The following is a 13,127-nucleotide window of genomic DNA, read 5'->3' on the forward strand; positions in this document are numbered from 1 at the left end:
TAACTGTAGACTCGTAGTGCAGCAGGTCTGAATAAGACAAGTCAACAACACACGTGGTGGTGGACAAACTACACACTGCCGCTGCAACCCTCTGAGTCGACGCTCCGCAGCTGCACACCACAACCAAGGCTCGCCCAGCCTTCCCTAGCACCTGGTGAGTGATTATATCCACTGCAATTGTGAACTCAGGTACCTAGTCCTGGAACGTTGTTATTTACAGCTTCATGGCAGCTTCATAAGTCATGAGAATCCTGAACATACTTGAATAATTTTGGTGAAGACATATAACAGTACCCTCACTATTGTGATCTGAATCATATTGTTATACTCTTTTATATTAGTGCTTGTTTAGCCTGGTGTTGGTGGTTGGACCGGGATGTGTGCCAGCCACTTGTTAAGGTGGTTGGTTCTTGAAGGTGAGGTAACATCCCCGTTTTGTTCCTTTGGGAGGCAGGGATACATTTGAACAGTCTTGTGCCACTGTAGGTGAAGCTGTGATGAACCAGGGTCTTGATTTTTTGGGTCGAGCCAGGGGTGGTCTTTACATACCAAATCCAGTAAATTTATACGGTTACACCAATAGCTCATTTCCGAATGAAGCTATTTTTTTTCTGGTAGACTTTGAACTGTTTTGAATGAATCTTCACGTTATTTCTGTCGGTTTTTTTTTTTTTTTTTACTAACCCCCCCCTTCTCTTATGAATTGCTGCCACTGCTGGCTCTTACCTGGTTCTCTTCCCTACTCCACCCACTTTTAACTTATCAATTTAACCAAAACTAACCGAACTGTAACTTTAACCTAACCTCACTTGGTTAACCTAAACTAAACTAACCTAACCTAATGTAACCTGATCTGACACGCCAGTTAGGATTGGAGAAAGGCTCTGTGACTTTTGTATCAGAAAGTGGACCACACCCAAACTGCCAGTTTAAAGTGATCCAAGTATAGCACCACTGGTCTTTAGTTTTCAGCTACATCTCTAGTACCTACTTTGTGAATGGGTGTAGTTGTCCCAGACTTTAGAACTTAAGGGACATAGTCATCATTTAAAGACCTGCTCCATAGCAGTCTTTTAGGGTTAGCCAGCTGGTGTTTACACTTTAGTAACTGCATGGAAGCTATCTGATCCTGCTGCAGAGTTTGGAGGTACTTTGTTGATGGCTGAGATGATGTCCATTGTTGTAAATGCCACTGTCATAAGCAGATATGACTGAGGTTCCACCATAAAAGGTGCCTGGGTTAGTGACAACACTATTTTCTCTTGGTAGGCTGTAATCTTAGCATGGTTGTCATTTTTCTGGGGTCATTCGCCAGTTATCCCATTGGTTTTGGTTCAATAATTGTTGCTGTGCTTAACTTTTTTTTTTTTTTATCATGTGTAGAAGGACTTGCTATTTGTCTGTATGTTTGAGATTGCTTGGTCTCTCGGGTCCTTTTGCTCTCATACAGATGTTTGAGTTGCCTTTCATTGTACATTAGTTTATCTCATTTACAATATTATGCTAAATTTTTGGACTGGCTAGGATTGGTTAGGTTATGTGGGCTCACCTGGAGGTCTGGCTGATGTGGAGTGCATATATGTGGTCCAAGGACCTTAGAAAATTTACAGTGAATATGAAATGGTAATGGTCCAGTATGATTATCCCTCCTTATTTTTCTATTATTTCCTTTCACATCCTCACAAACCCCATAGTATACATAGAATATGATAGTATAAAGTTACAAGAAAATGTCACTAACCCTCTTCATGAGATGAAGACCTAGAAAATGTTTTTGTAATGTGATATAATTGAAAAATGCAAGAAAACGGAAAAGATATACATTCCGAGCCCTCTTTAACATACAGTAGAGACTCAATACTCATATGTCTAAATACTCAAACACAAAAGTTGATATAACACTTGAAAAAATATCCGATAGCTGAACGTCCACACCCGTGGTTGTAAACAAAGGCTTATTAGTGGTGAAAATATCTGTAAAACAAACGGCCGTACATTTGGTCATATACAGAGCTCTGTCATCTTCCTTCTCGCAGCTGCCACTGTACCGTTCTGATACCGTATTATTGGTGATACCAGTAATACTGGTATACCGGATGCCGGTGCGCATCCCTAGTCCTGCTGTGTCTTGGGAAAACAACATTCTCCTGCATTCTGTTGGTAGTTTTTCATTTAGAAACTTGCGATGGCACCAAAGAAGCTTATTAGTGATGAAAATAAGGAATTTAGTTAGTGGATTCATAGGAATCACACAAGGAGAAAAGTAACAATGATGTTTTCGTGAATAGTGACTTATTCTCCGGTGACCTCCCTCCTCCTCCTTCCCACCTTTCTCCCCTCCTCTTCTATGTTATCCATCACCAGCCTTCACTTAAGATATATACAAATCAGAATTGTAAAAAAATAAATACATTTAATTTTTACAATCTTGAGGTTTTGCTAATATCAGAACTAATTACCTGATTTATAGGTATCAATAGTAAAAAAAATTAATACTCAAACAGCCATTTCGAACGAATTAAGTTTGAGTATTGAGTCTCCACTGTATACTATTATGGTAAGTGCTGACGACTGCAGATTTTTTGTGAAAAGAAATGAAACATGGTGAATAATTTAGAAGTTTTCCTTGTAGGGGAAAAAAATTTCTTTATCTGCAGGTAAAATATAACCCACACATGGCTCCAAAGGATCCCTGCATAAACGATGCTAGATGGCCAGGTCATGCAGGTCATTCTTCTTTCTCTCTTCCACTTTCCCAGCCTCTCCCTTCTACTCAATATAGGATAAAATTAATCATATCATAGTGACTTTAAAGTTGAGAGAGAGAGAGAGAGAGAGAGAGAGAGAGAGAGAGAGAGAGAGAGAGAGAGAGAGAGACTGAAAATTTATCAACTTTGCCCCTTCAACTACCAGAAACAAGTAAGCACTGACTTCACAGTTGTTGGAGAGAGAGAGAGAGAGAGAGAGAGAGAGAGAGAGAGAGAGATATGGAAGTTAAAGTAAGAAAGCAAAAAATAAAGATATAAACAATATGAAAGCAAGATCATTTTGCTTGTTGCTCCTTTTTTTACTGTTTAGATGTTTTAATGTTATTTATGAAGGGAAAAATGAAAATGTATGGAAAACCGCAAGATAAAGATTTTTTAATGAAACAATGAAAGCGAGATATTTTCCTTTTTCCTTCTTAACTTTTAATTTTTTAGTATTATGATGCTGCCATTTATGAAGATTACCTTACTAATGATTAAAAATTATCTGTCACTTTCTTTATTTTTCATTTATAAGAGAGAGAGAGAGAGAGAGAGAGAGAGAGAGAGAGAGAGAGAGAGAGAGAGAGGAAAGGGGAGCATAGAGAGAGAGAGAGAGAGAGAGAGAGAGAGAGAGAGAGAGAGAGAGAGAGAGAGAGAGATAAGGAAAGGGGAGCATATCTCAATATTCATATCATAATCTTACCTCATGTGACCTTGTTTGGAAAAAATATATCCTATTTTTGATGTTATTTTATTTCATTATCCTAATGTAGATAAGAATATCAACCACTAATCACAATTTGACAAACTGGCAACACAATGATTTAGTGTGATTGATGGAGAAGAGAAACATGGTGGAAGTTAAGTGGGGCTTAGTTATTCCTTTAAGACTCTCTCTCTCTCTCTCTCTCTCTCTCTCTCTCTCTCTCTCTCTCTCTCTCTCTCTCTCTCTATATATATATATATATATATATATATATATATATATATATATATATATATATATATATATATATATATATATGTATGTATGTATGTATTACAGGTATCTTTCAGAGAGAGAGAGAGAGAGAGAGAGAGAGAGAGAGAGAGAGAGAGAGAGAGAGAGATTAACACCTTCAGAGTTCTGTCAAAAGGCTCCCACTTGGTTTGGCAGCAATCCATTCATTATGATCAGGCATGTAGTCGCTGGGTTTTTCCATGATAGTACTTAGAGAAATGATCAACAAGAATTAGTTTGTGGGGAAGGGATACACAGGCTTATGGATGGATGAGTATTTTACTTCCTGATTGGTTTTGCTTACAACTTCTTTAGAGGAATTCCTCTCAAGAAGCTGTAAACGAAACTAGTTCCACAAACTGTCACAACATCTTACAACAAGAATTGAATTATGTGGCTGAGGTGTAAAAGTAGGAAATAGAAAAATAAGATGTTTAGCTTATGCAGATTATGATGTCCTAATAACAGATGACAAAAAATACATGGAGGAAGTGTTGTAGATAGCAAGGAAGTATAGAATGGAGTGGAGACTCAGGTTTAGCCCACACAAATGCAAAGTAATACAATTTAACAATATCAGGAATAACCATTGGGTGCTAGGAGATAATGTAGTTGAGGTTGTGGAGAAATATATGTACCTAGGAATACAAGTGAGCAGTGAAGGAACAGTAGATGAAAGACAAAGGAAAATCGATGAAGGCAAGGCAAGGAAAGCAGCAGGGATGATTCTGAATGAAGGAAGCAAAATTATAAAGGAATATGAAGTAGGATAAAGTCTACAGAGTCCCACATTGCTTATATGGTGCTGAACTAATCAGACTTACAGGAAATGAGAAGGATATAAAGAGTTTTTGAAAAAGTACAGGACATGGGAGTTAGATACGTGTTAGAAGTCCTTAGAAACACATGACTGGAGGCTGAAGTACTTTTGTAGAGATAATTGCAAAAGGGAGTTACTCTTCATGAAATGACTGGAAGGCTTAGGTGAAGATAGATGGGCAAAAAATGATAATGGAAGATGGGACAGGCTCCACATGGAGAAGATAAATAAATAGGTGGAAGAAAAAGGAAAACCTAAAAAAAAGATTGGGACAAATTAACATTTTAGGATATATACAGACCTAATACCATGGTGATTCTTCCATTTTCTAGTCTCCTATAGAATTCTTCCTCACCAATAATGACTGATTTTTTCCTTCAACTGTCTTGTCTCTTCATATGTCTCACTTTCCACTATCATATGTTCTACTGTCTCCTTTACTACTGCACAGAAGCTGCAGTTTTACTCTTGCTCCTCACTCTTCCTACCATCTCTAGGGTGCCAGTCCCTGCTCTAAACAACACTTTACTTCCCCATTCTCCTGTATGCCATCCTGTCTTCTCTGGTTTCTATTTCCTTGTATTCCATTTCAAAGTGGATTTTTTCTCCAACCCAGTGCTTAATTTCCTCCATCCTTCCTCCTCTGTCTTTCTGTATTGGGGCAGAAAGGAATCAGATGAAATCATGGAGTGTATGAAAAAGTTCTTGGTGCACAGTTGGGAAAAAAGAGAGAAACTAAATGAAGTAAGCTGACTACTGAATGACAGAAGAAGGAAAGGAATAACCTAAGAAGCAATTTCAAGCAAAAGAGGTTACAAGAAAAGAAGTGACTTGGGATTTTTCCAAAGTCATGTTTTTGTATCTATCTCCAAGCAGAACCAGTTGGAACTCAAAACATTTCATGCCGTTTTGGAACATAAATCACTACAGTGCTTTATATACTCGAGTCTAACCTAAACCTAAGCTTCATTACCATGCTTTACGTAATCTAACGTAACCTTTAACATAAACTTGACCTAACATAAATGTAACCTATAAAGTAATTTTACCTTGTTGAGGAGGGTAGAGCTTAGCTTAGGTTAGGTTTAGATTAGAGGTTGGAGGTTAGGTTAGGTTAGTATATATAAAGTATGGCAGTGATTTATTATTTGAGTGTAGTATTTTATTTTCAAACATGGCGTGAAATGTTTAATTTCTAATAGGTCCCTCTTGGGGGTAGATACAAAAATCTGGCTTAAGAGAAGTTCTGAGTCACATGTAGCATTAAGAGGATTAGTATACTATGGGTTTTGTGAAGTTGTGCAAGGAAATACCAATTAAAAAATATGGAGACATAGGTAACTATGTTGTACCTTTAGCAGTGAAACTGCTAGTGGCAGCTGATGTGTTGAAGTAGCACTGCTGGAATCGGTTACTTGGTATTGAGTAAATGAACTAGGTGTTTCATTTTAACTTTTTTGGTATTTAATGAGATTCATGTTTATAAAAAAAAAAAACTTGTATTCTGTATGCAAGAGAATTTCTCCATTAAAGTATTGTGTAAATCTGACAAGAATATAAAATGTATTTTATTCAGGTATTTTATGATTGTAGTGCTTATCTAGCCAAGACTAATGCTCAGTCCTTAAATCAAGGGAGTTTGTCACTTTTTAGATTATTTAATTTATTTTGTTTTAAAAATGCATTTGTTGACAAATGGGTATTTGGTCAGATTTTTCTTTTTTATGACTTTTCTCTATGGGCATGATTATAAACTAATTTGAAATTTGGTGTAACACTGTAGCATATGCATTGGAATAGACTTGATAAAAAACAGAATGTGTGCTTTGACTTGGAAATGTTATGTGTTATTTTTGAGAGACAAAGTTATTGACATTATTTGGAATATATTTGTAAATGCATTTATTTTTTCAGAATCAGATCAGTAAGTCAAAAGTGGCAAAATGGGGAAAAAGCAGAAAAAAGGACCCAAGAAAACAATGGAAGGGAAAACAAAATCCACTCTTCTCTCTTCTCCATTTGAAGCTTCCCATGAGTTTGAAGGCCTTGCTGGTTTTGAGGAGGTGTCAACATGCACATTAATTAAGAGAAGCAGACATGGAGAGGTCAAGAGAGAAATGTGGAAAGATGGAAAAATAGTGAAAAAGGTAAAAGGTGATGTATGATCAAGTAGCAAATTCATAAATATACTCATGTGTGTGTGTGTGTGTGTGTGTGTGTGTGTGTGTGTGTGTGTGTGTATATATATATATATATATATATATATATATATATATATATATATATATATATATATATATATATATGTGTGTGTGTGTGTGTGTGTGTGTGTGTGTGTGTGTGTATATATATATATATATATATATATATATATATATATATATATATATATATATATATATATATATATATATATATATATATATATATATATATATATATACATATACACACACACATATACAGTAAGCCCCCACACTTGGTGAATCTCAGCTTGTCGAAATTCACTTTTGGCGGTAGGGTGGCCACGTACCACCAAGTGCACGTTTGGAGATTTAAATTCAAGCTTGGCAGGTCCCCTGGTGGCTGCACAGTGAACCATGCAGCTTCCCTGTGATGTCAGACCTCTCTCTAAACCTATCAGAATGCAGTGTGAGAGTTCCCTTTAGCCTTTTTATTTGTGCTACCCTCTGTTCTGCTAGCGTGGGAATGAATTCTGGCCTCTATCAGCGCAACAGGTGGTACCGGTGGGGGTAAGGACAATGGTGGTGGCAGCAAGAATGAAAGTGGGCGAGGGAAACAGGTGAAAAAACGGGAGGACAGACGAGGAAAGCATCACAAATGCTTGTTTATTGGTCTGTTTTGTACATGTGTTCTAATATGTGAAGGCAAAAGATTTTATTTCAGCTCGAAAGATGGTATTTTAGGGGTCAAAAGAGGAACTTTGGCAATGACCAAAGACTGATTGAGGCATTTTTTTAGGCAATTTATATGGTATAAAGGACTCGTGTTTGGCGAAATTTGCATTTGGCGGTAATTTCGCCAGACTACTTCATTCATCAAGTGCAGGTCTTACTGTATATATACATATATATATATATATATATATATATATATATATATATATATATATATATATATATGTACAGTAAGTCCTCGTTATATGCTACATATGCGTTCCTCAAAATCTTACCACAAATCGAAATTACCATATACCGAACTCATTATAACATGTAATAATAGGGAATGCGTTCCAGCACGTCAAAAGTCACCCCTACAGAAATGAAAATACAAGAACATAGTCATTAAAAAAAAAATAATGTAAAGTACTGCGCAAAAGAAATAAACAGAAAATGTTTTTATTTAACTATCACTCGCCATGTATTCTATCAGATGATGTCCCTCCCGAGGCTAAGGGACAGTAGGGATTTCAGCCCTTAGTCATCTTCCGCTGAGTGAGCAGACGAGGATAAGATGTCATCATCTGCACTGTCGGAAGCAGATGTTGAAGGGCCAGCTGTAGCAGGGTTGGCAGGTTTCACTGGTTTAAAAAAAGAGGATATGGAGGAAGGGCCAGCTGTAGAACCGTCGGCATCGGATGTGGAAGGGCCAGCTGTAGCAAGGACGGCATTTCTGACTGGCTCGAAGAACGAGAAAATGGAGGACTGTTTGGTTTTTCTTGTTTTTTCATCAGATTTCTTGATAAATCTTGACACTTTTCTCTGTCATGAGCCACTTTGCTACTCCTGGCAGGATTTGGGTCACATTCCTTCAGGATTTTCAGAGCTTTTTCAATACCACCGACACATTCTTTAAGAATTTTGATATCCAGGCCACGCACAGGTTCTTCCTCATCTCCCTCTTTTTCTGCCTCATGTTATGCCTTGTTTAGCTCTATAAGTTCATCATTTGAGAGAGGTTCAGCATGGCTTTCCAAAAGATCTTGAACATCATTATCATCATCTTCATTGAAGCCCTATGGCACAGATTTACTATGTCATTTCTGATTGCACTGATGTTGTCTTCAGCAAAACCTGGGAAGTCATGTGCACATTCTGGCCATACTTTATTCCATGCCAAGTTCATGGTAGATGTCTACACTGTCGTATAACATCAAGGCGTGCTTGATGTTATACGACTTCCACCATTCTCTGATAGTGGGCTTGCCAGGCCCATTTGTGCCCTTTACCAGTTGCTGCATGGTTCACTGCTAGTAGTAGGCTTTAAATGTTTGCCATAATTATTATGAATATATTTGTGCTTACAATAGACCCTTTAATAATCCATTTATTCATCTAATTAGTAATGCATGTAAGTAATATGAAATGCAGTTAAAAAAAATGGGGGAGGGGAAGAGATAACAGGCTCCAAGGGTGGTCAAGTTAAAGTCTGTACTGTGAGTGGCGGGAGGTGTAGCGTGGATGATGGAATCACCCCTGCTCTCCCGCGCTGGGCCCTCTTGGATGATATGAGCGGATAACTTATCTGTGAATTTTTCTTACCGTATATCGAATCGAGGGTAGTAATTTCCAAATACCGTAACTGTGAATTTACCGGATAAAGAACTACTGTATATATATATATATATATATGTATATATATATATATATATATATATATATATATATATATATATATATATATATATATATATATATATATATATATATATATATATATATATATATATATATATATATATATATATATATATATATATATATATATATATATATATATATATATATATATATATATATATATATATATATATATATATATATATATATATATATATATATATATATATATATATATATATACAGGTATCCCTTGGTTAACGATAGGGTTACGTTTCCCAAAACAGATCGCTAACCGAAACGATCGCTAACTGAGGGATTTGAAATTATCAACTACATACATGTATTTCGCGATGCGTAAATAAACGACACTTTCTATGTTGTTAGTTGTTATTTACACCTTTAGAATTGGTAGTACTTACCTTGAGGAGTGGATGTGATATGCGTAGTGTGTTGTTTTGTGCCCCCCGAGGGGACACAGGGCCTTGGAGGATTAAATCTCATCATGCCCACACCGACCCAAACTCGGTCAGCTGCTTCAAACCCTTCAAATTCTTGAGAGAATACGTTTTCCAGTGGGGGTGGGTCATCCAGGCTCTCCTCATCGTCACTCAAGGTTACGGTGGATGTGAAGGATAGATTGGATGTGGGTGGAGTTGTTTTGGAGGTGGATGGAGTTGTTTTGGAAGTGGGTGGAGTTTTTTTCGAGGTAGCAGGACGAACTTTGAAGTACGACGAGATGACTCCTATGGAAGTAGATGGGATTGCTTTTGAGGTGGATGGGGTAGCTTGGGAGGTGGATGGAGTTGCTTGATCGGTAGATGGGGTTGCTTGGGATGTGGATGGGGTTGCTTGGGCGGTGAGTGGTTTGAAGAAAGATGAGATGACTGTCTGTTTTGCCATCCTTTTCTTTGCCTCAAATAGTTCTTTATACACTTTCATGTCATTTTCTATAGCATTAGTCACGCCATTACTTCGGTTTGGGTTGGGGTCATTCTCCTGGAGAAGATGTATGGCCTGGTTAATATGATTAAAAATCTCCTCGAAAATCTTGACGGAGAGGGTTCTTTCAGGCTCCTTGTCCTCCTCCATTTCCTCCAAAGTATTTTGTTTCTCCAACTCCATGAGGTCGTCGTTGGAGAGAGGCTCAGAATGACTGTCCAGCAGTTCTTGTACGTCATTCTCGTCCACCTCATTGAAGCCTGCCTTATGGGAGATATGAACGATGTCTTTCCTTACTGCTGTAACATCGACAGGGACTTCCTGTTTACGTTCCACGCACTCAGGCCACAAATTACGCCAACATCCATTCATTGCCGACTTGGACACCTCCTTCCATGACTCGTCGATGTTGTCGATCCCCTTTTTAATGTTATAATCCTTCCAAAATTGTTTCATGGTCGGCTTGTCAGGGGTGTCAATGCAGGCCAACAGCTGTTTCATGGTGCGCCGCTGGTAATAGGCCTTGAAAGTAGCGATGACTCCTTGGTCCATCGGCTGGATGAGGGCAGTTGTGTTTGGGGGCATAAACATGACCTCAATATTATCTGCCCAGTCATTCATGCTCTCTGGGTGGCTGGGGCGTTGTCACACAGCAAGAGAAATCTGTTAGCAATGTTGTTTTGGGCAGCATATTCTTTTAGGAATTTGGAGAGGTATCCTGTCACGTAACTTTGCATGATAACAGTCGTCATCCACCCTTTTGTTTGCCTTCCATACTACGGGCAAATATTCCTTAATATAGCCAGACAGAGCTCTTGGGTTTTGGGAATGGTAAATAAGGCATGGTTTAAGCTTAAGATCACCAGCGGCATTCCCCCCCACCAATAATGTTAACCTGTCTTTAGATGCCTTGAATCCTGGTGCCGACTTCTCCTCCTTTGCTATAAACGTTCTCGATGACATCTTCTTCCAATACAGGCCTGTCTCGTCAAAGTTTAGAACCTGCTTGGCTGAATAACCTCCTTCCTCGATGCGCTCTTTAAGCAAAGGCTTGAAGGCGTTTGCAGCGGTTGATCCGAACTCGCTGCCTCCCCACTAACCTTGAGGTTGTGTAGACTCCCACGATGTTTGAAACGTTCAAACCACCCCTTACTGGCCTTGAAGGACACTGTCTCGCCTATGTTGAATTCTGGTTTCAGGTCCTCCCACAGGCTCAGTGCCTTAGTAGTAACGAGTTGGGTAGAAAGAGGCATGCGGCGGTGTGTGTGGTCTTCAATCCATAGCCTCAGCAAACGTTCCAATTTTTCCATAATCGGTTCCCTGTTACGAGTTGTTGTGTGTTTGTGCAGGTTTGTGACTTGGTTGGCCTGCTGCTTCACTTGTACTTTTTCTGGAGAACTGTTGATACAGTTGATTGAGATAAACCAAGGGCACGAGCAATAGAGTTTACCCCTTCACCACCCTCATGACGAGTCACAATGTTCAACTTAATATCAAGGCCAATGCTCTTTCTCGATTTTTAGCCTTATCTCCCGGTGGAGAACAATCGTTGGGTCGCTTGGAAGCCATCACTAAGTTCACTTGATCACAAATAAGCACAAAAAGAAGTTTAGAGCGAGCGTGATAGAGTTGTTGTTGCACAATCAAAACAGCGGGAAAGACTGTGGTGTGTTTACTGCACGGGCCGCGGGTGGATGGAGGCGCTGCGATCGCGATTGCGATCGCGATTGCGATTGGTCAATCCGATCGTTAACCGAATTTTGGCGATCGTTAACCAAAAAATAGGGATTAATTTGGAGGGATCGTATGAGCGAAATATCGTTAAGTAGTCGATCGTTAACCGAGGGACACCTGTATATACATATATATATACAGGCAACCCCCGTTAAACGAAGGTTCACACAACGAAATTTCGCTACAATGAAGGTTTCGTTTTACTACCATCTGCTCGTTTAGCGAACACCAAACTCGCTTTAACGAAGTTTTATCCAGGTAAATTTTTTCCAAATTTGAAAGCCCCACTGTATCATGCAAGCTGACAGGTTTGTGAATACACCAGGAGCTGTTGGTACTAAGACCTGCCTCAGGAGAAATCTTGAGACACCTGTAGAATAAAGATCAAGATCAAGCCTCTCGTGGACAACACAGGTGCTGCCGATACAAAGGCCTGACTCAGAAGAAATTCTGTGTCACCTGTAGCATCAAGATCAAGATCAAGATCAGGCACACCACTCACTCCCCAGTCAAAACATAACAGCATCACCAGCAGCTCATCTTCCTAGTTCAACTTACCACCAAAACGCCCTGTAATGTGGCCTAACGTTCCTAAGAAGACCAGAAAGTGTCTGGCTCTCGAAGTGAAGCTGGGTATTATTCACAGACAAGAGAGGCCAGAAAACTAATAACATTGCTTGCCACCATCTTGACTCCATCTACTGTCTACTATTTTCAAGTCAGCAGACTCTATTAAGAAGGCTGGTGAGACCTCATCTTCCTTGAAAGCTAAAAGAACCACCTGAACTCGTGACTCTACAATGGATAAAATGGAAAGCCTTGTGGAAATGTGGTACATAAGTTTTGTATGCGGTACCATGATGCGCACTTTGTTTACATTCCACAGGTTGCCGGTTAGTGTATTTCCGTTTCACTCTCCCTCCCTTCATAAAGTTAAGATCATCAACATTATAAAGTTACGTACATACATACATTAGTGTACATTATAATGACTTAAATTAAACTACCTAAATGTTTAACTTCATAATTTTTACTTTCATTAAACCTTTTACTGTACTATGATGCACTCTCGCTTTGCTTACTCTCAATGGAAGTTCAAATCAGGGGTTAAACTTGTTATAATCGGTTCGCTTAACGAAGTTTCACTTAACGAAGTGTTTTAGGAACGTAACCCTTCGTTAAGCGGGGTTGCCTGTACTATATATATATATATATATATATATATATATATATATATATATATATATATATATATATATATATATATATATATATATATATATATATATATATATATATAT

The 13,127-nt window shown here is 38.4% G+C and overlaps 1 protein-coding gene across 1 annotated transcript in view; it reads left to right on the plus strand.

The window, feature by feature from the left end:
• The window catches only part of LOC123516446 (ATP-dependent RNA helicase DDX24-like), a 27,695-nt gene continuing 14,568 nt past the window's right edge, over positions 1-13,127 (plus strand). Inside the window, exons 1-2 of the mRNA XM_045275739.1 lie at positions 1-154; positions 6,485-6,717. Coding sequence (XP_045131674.1) covers positions 6,514-6,717 — 204 coding nt within the window. The 5' untranslated portion in view covers positions 1-154; positions 6,485-6,513. The remainder of the gene's footprint in view (positions 155-6,484; positions 6,718-13,127) is intronic.

The sequence above is a fragment of the Portunus trituberculatus genome, chromosome 41, assembly GCF_017591435.1.
Source record: "Portunus trituberculatus isolate SZX2019 chromosome 41, ASM1759143v1, whole genome shotgun sequence".
Lineage (NCBI taxonomy): Eukaryota > Metazoa > Arthropoda > Malacostraca > Decapoda > Portunidae > Portunus > Portunus trituberculatus.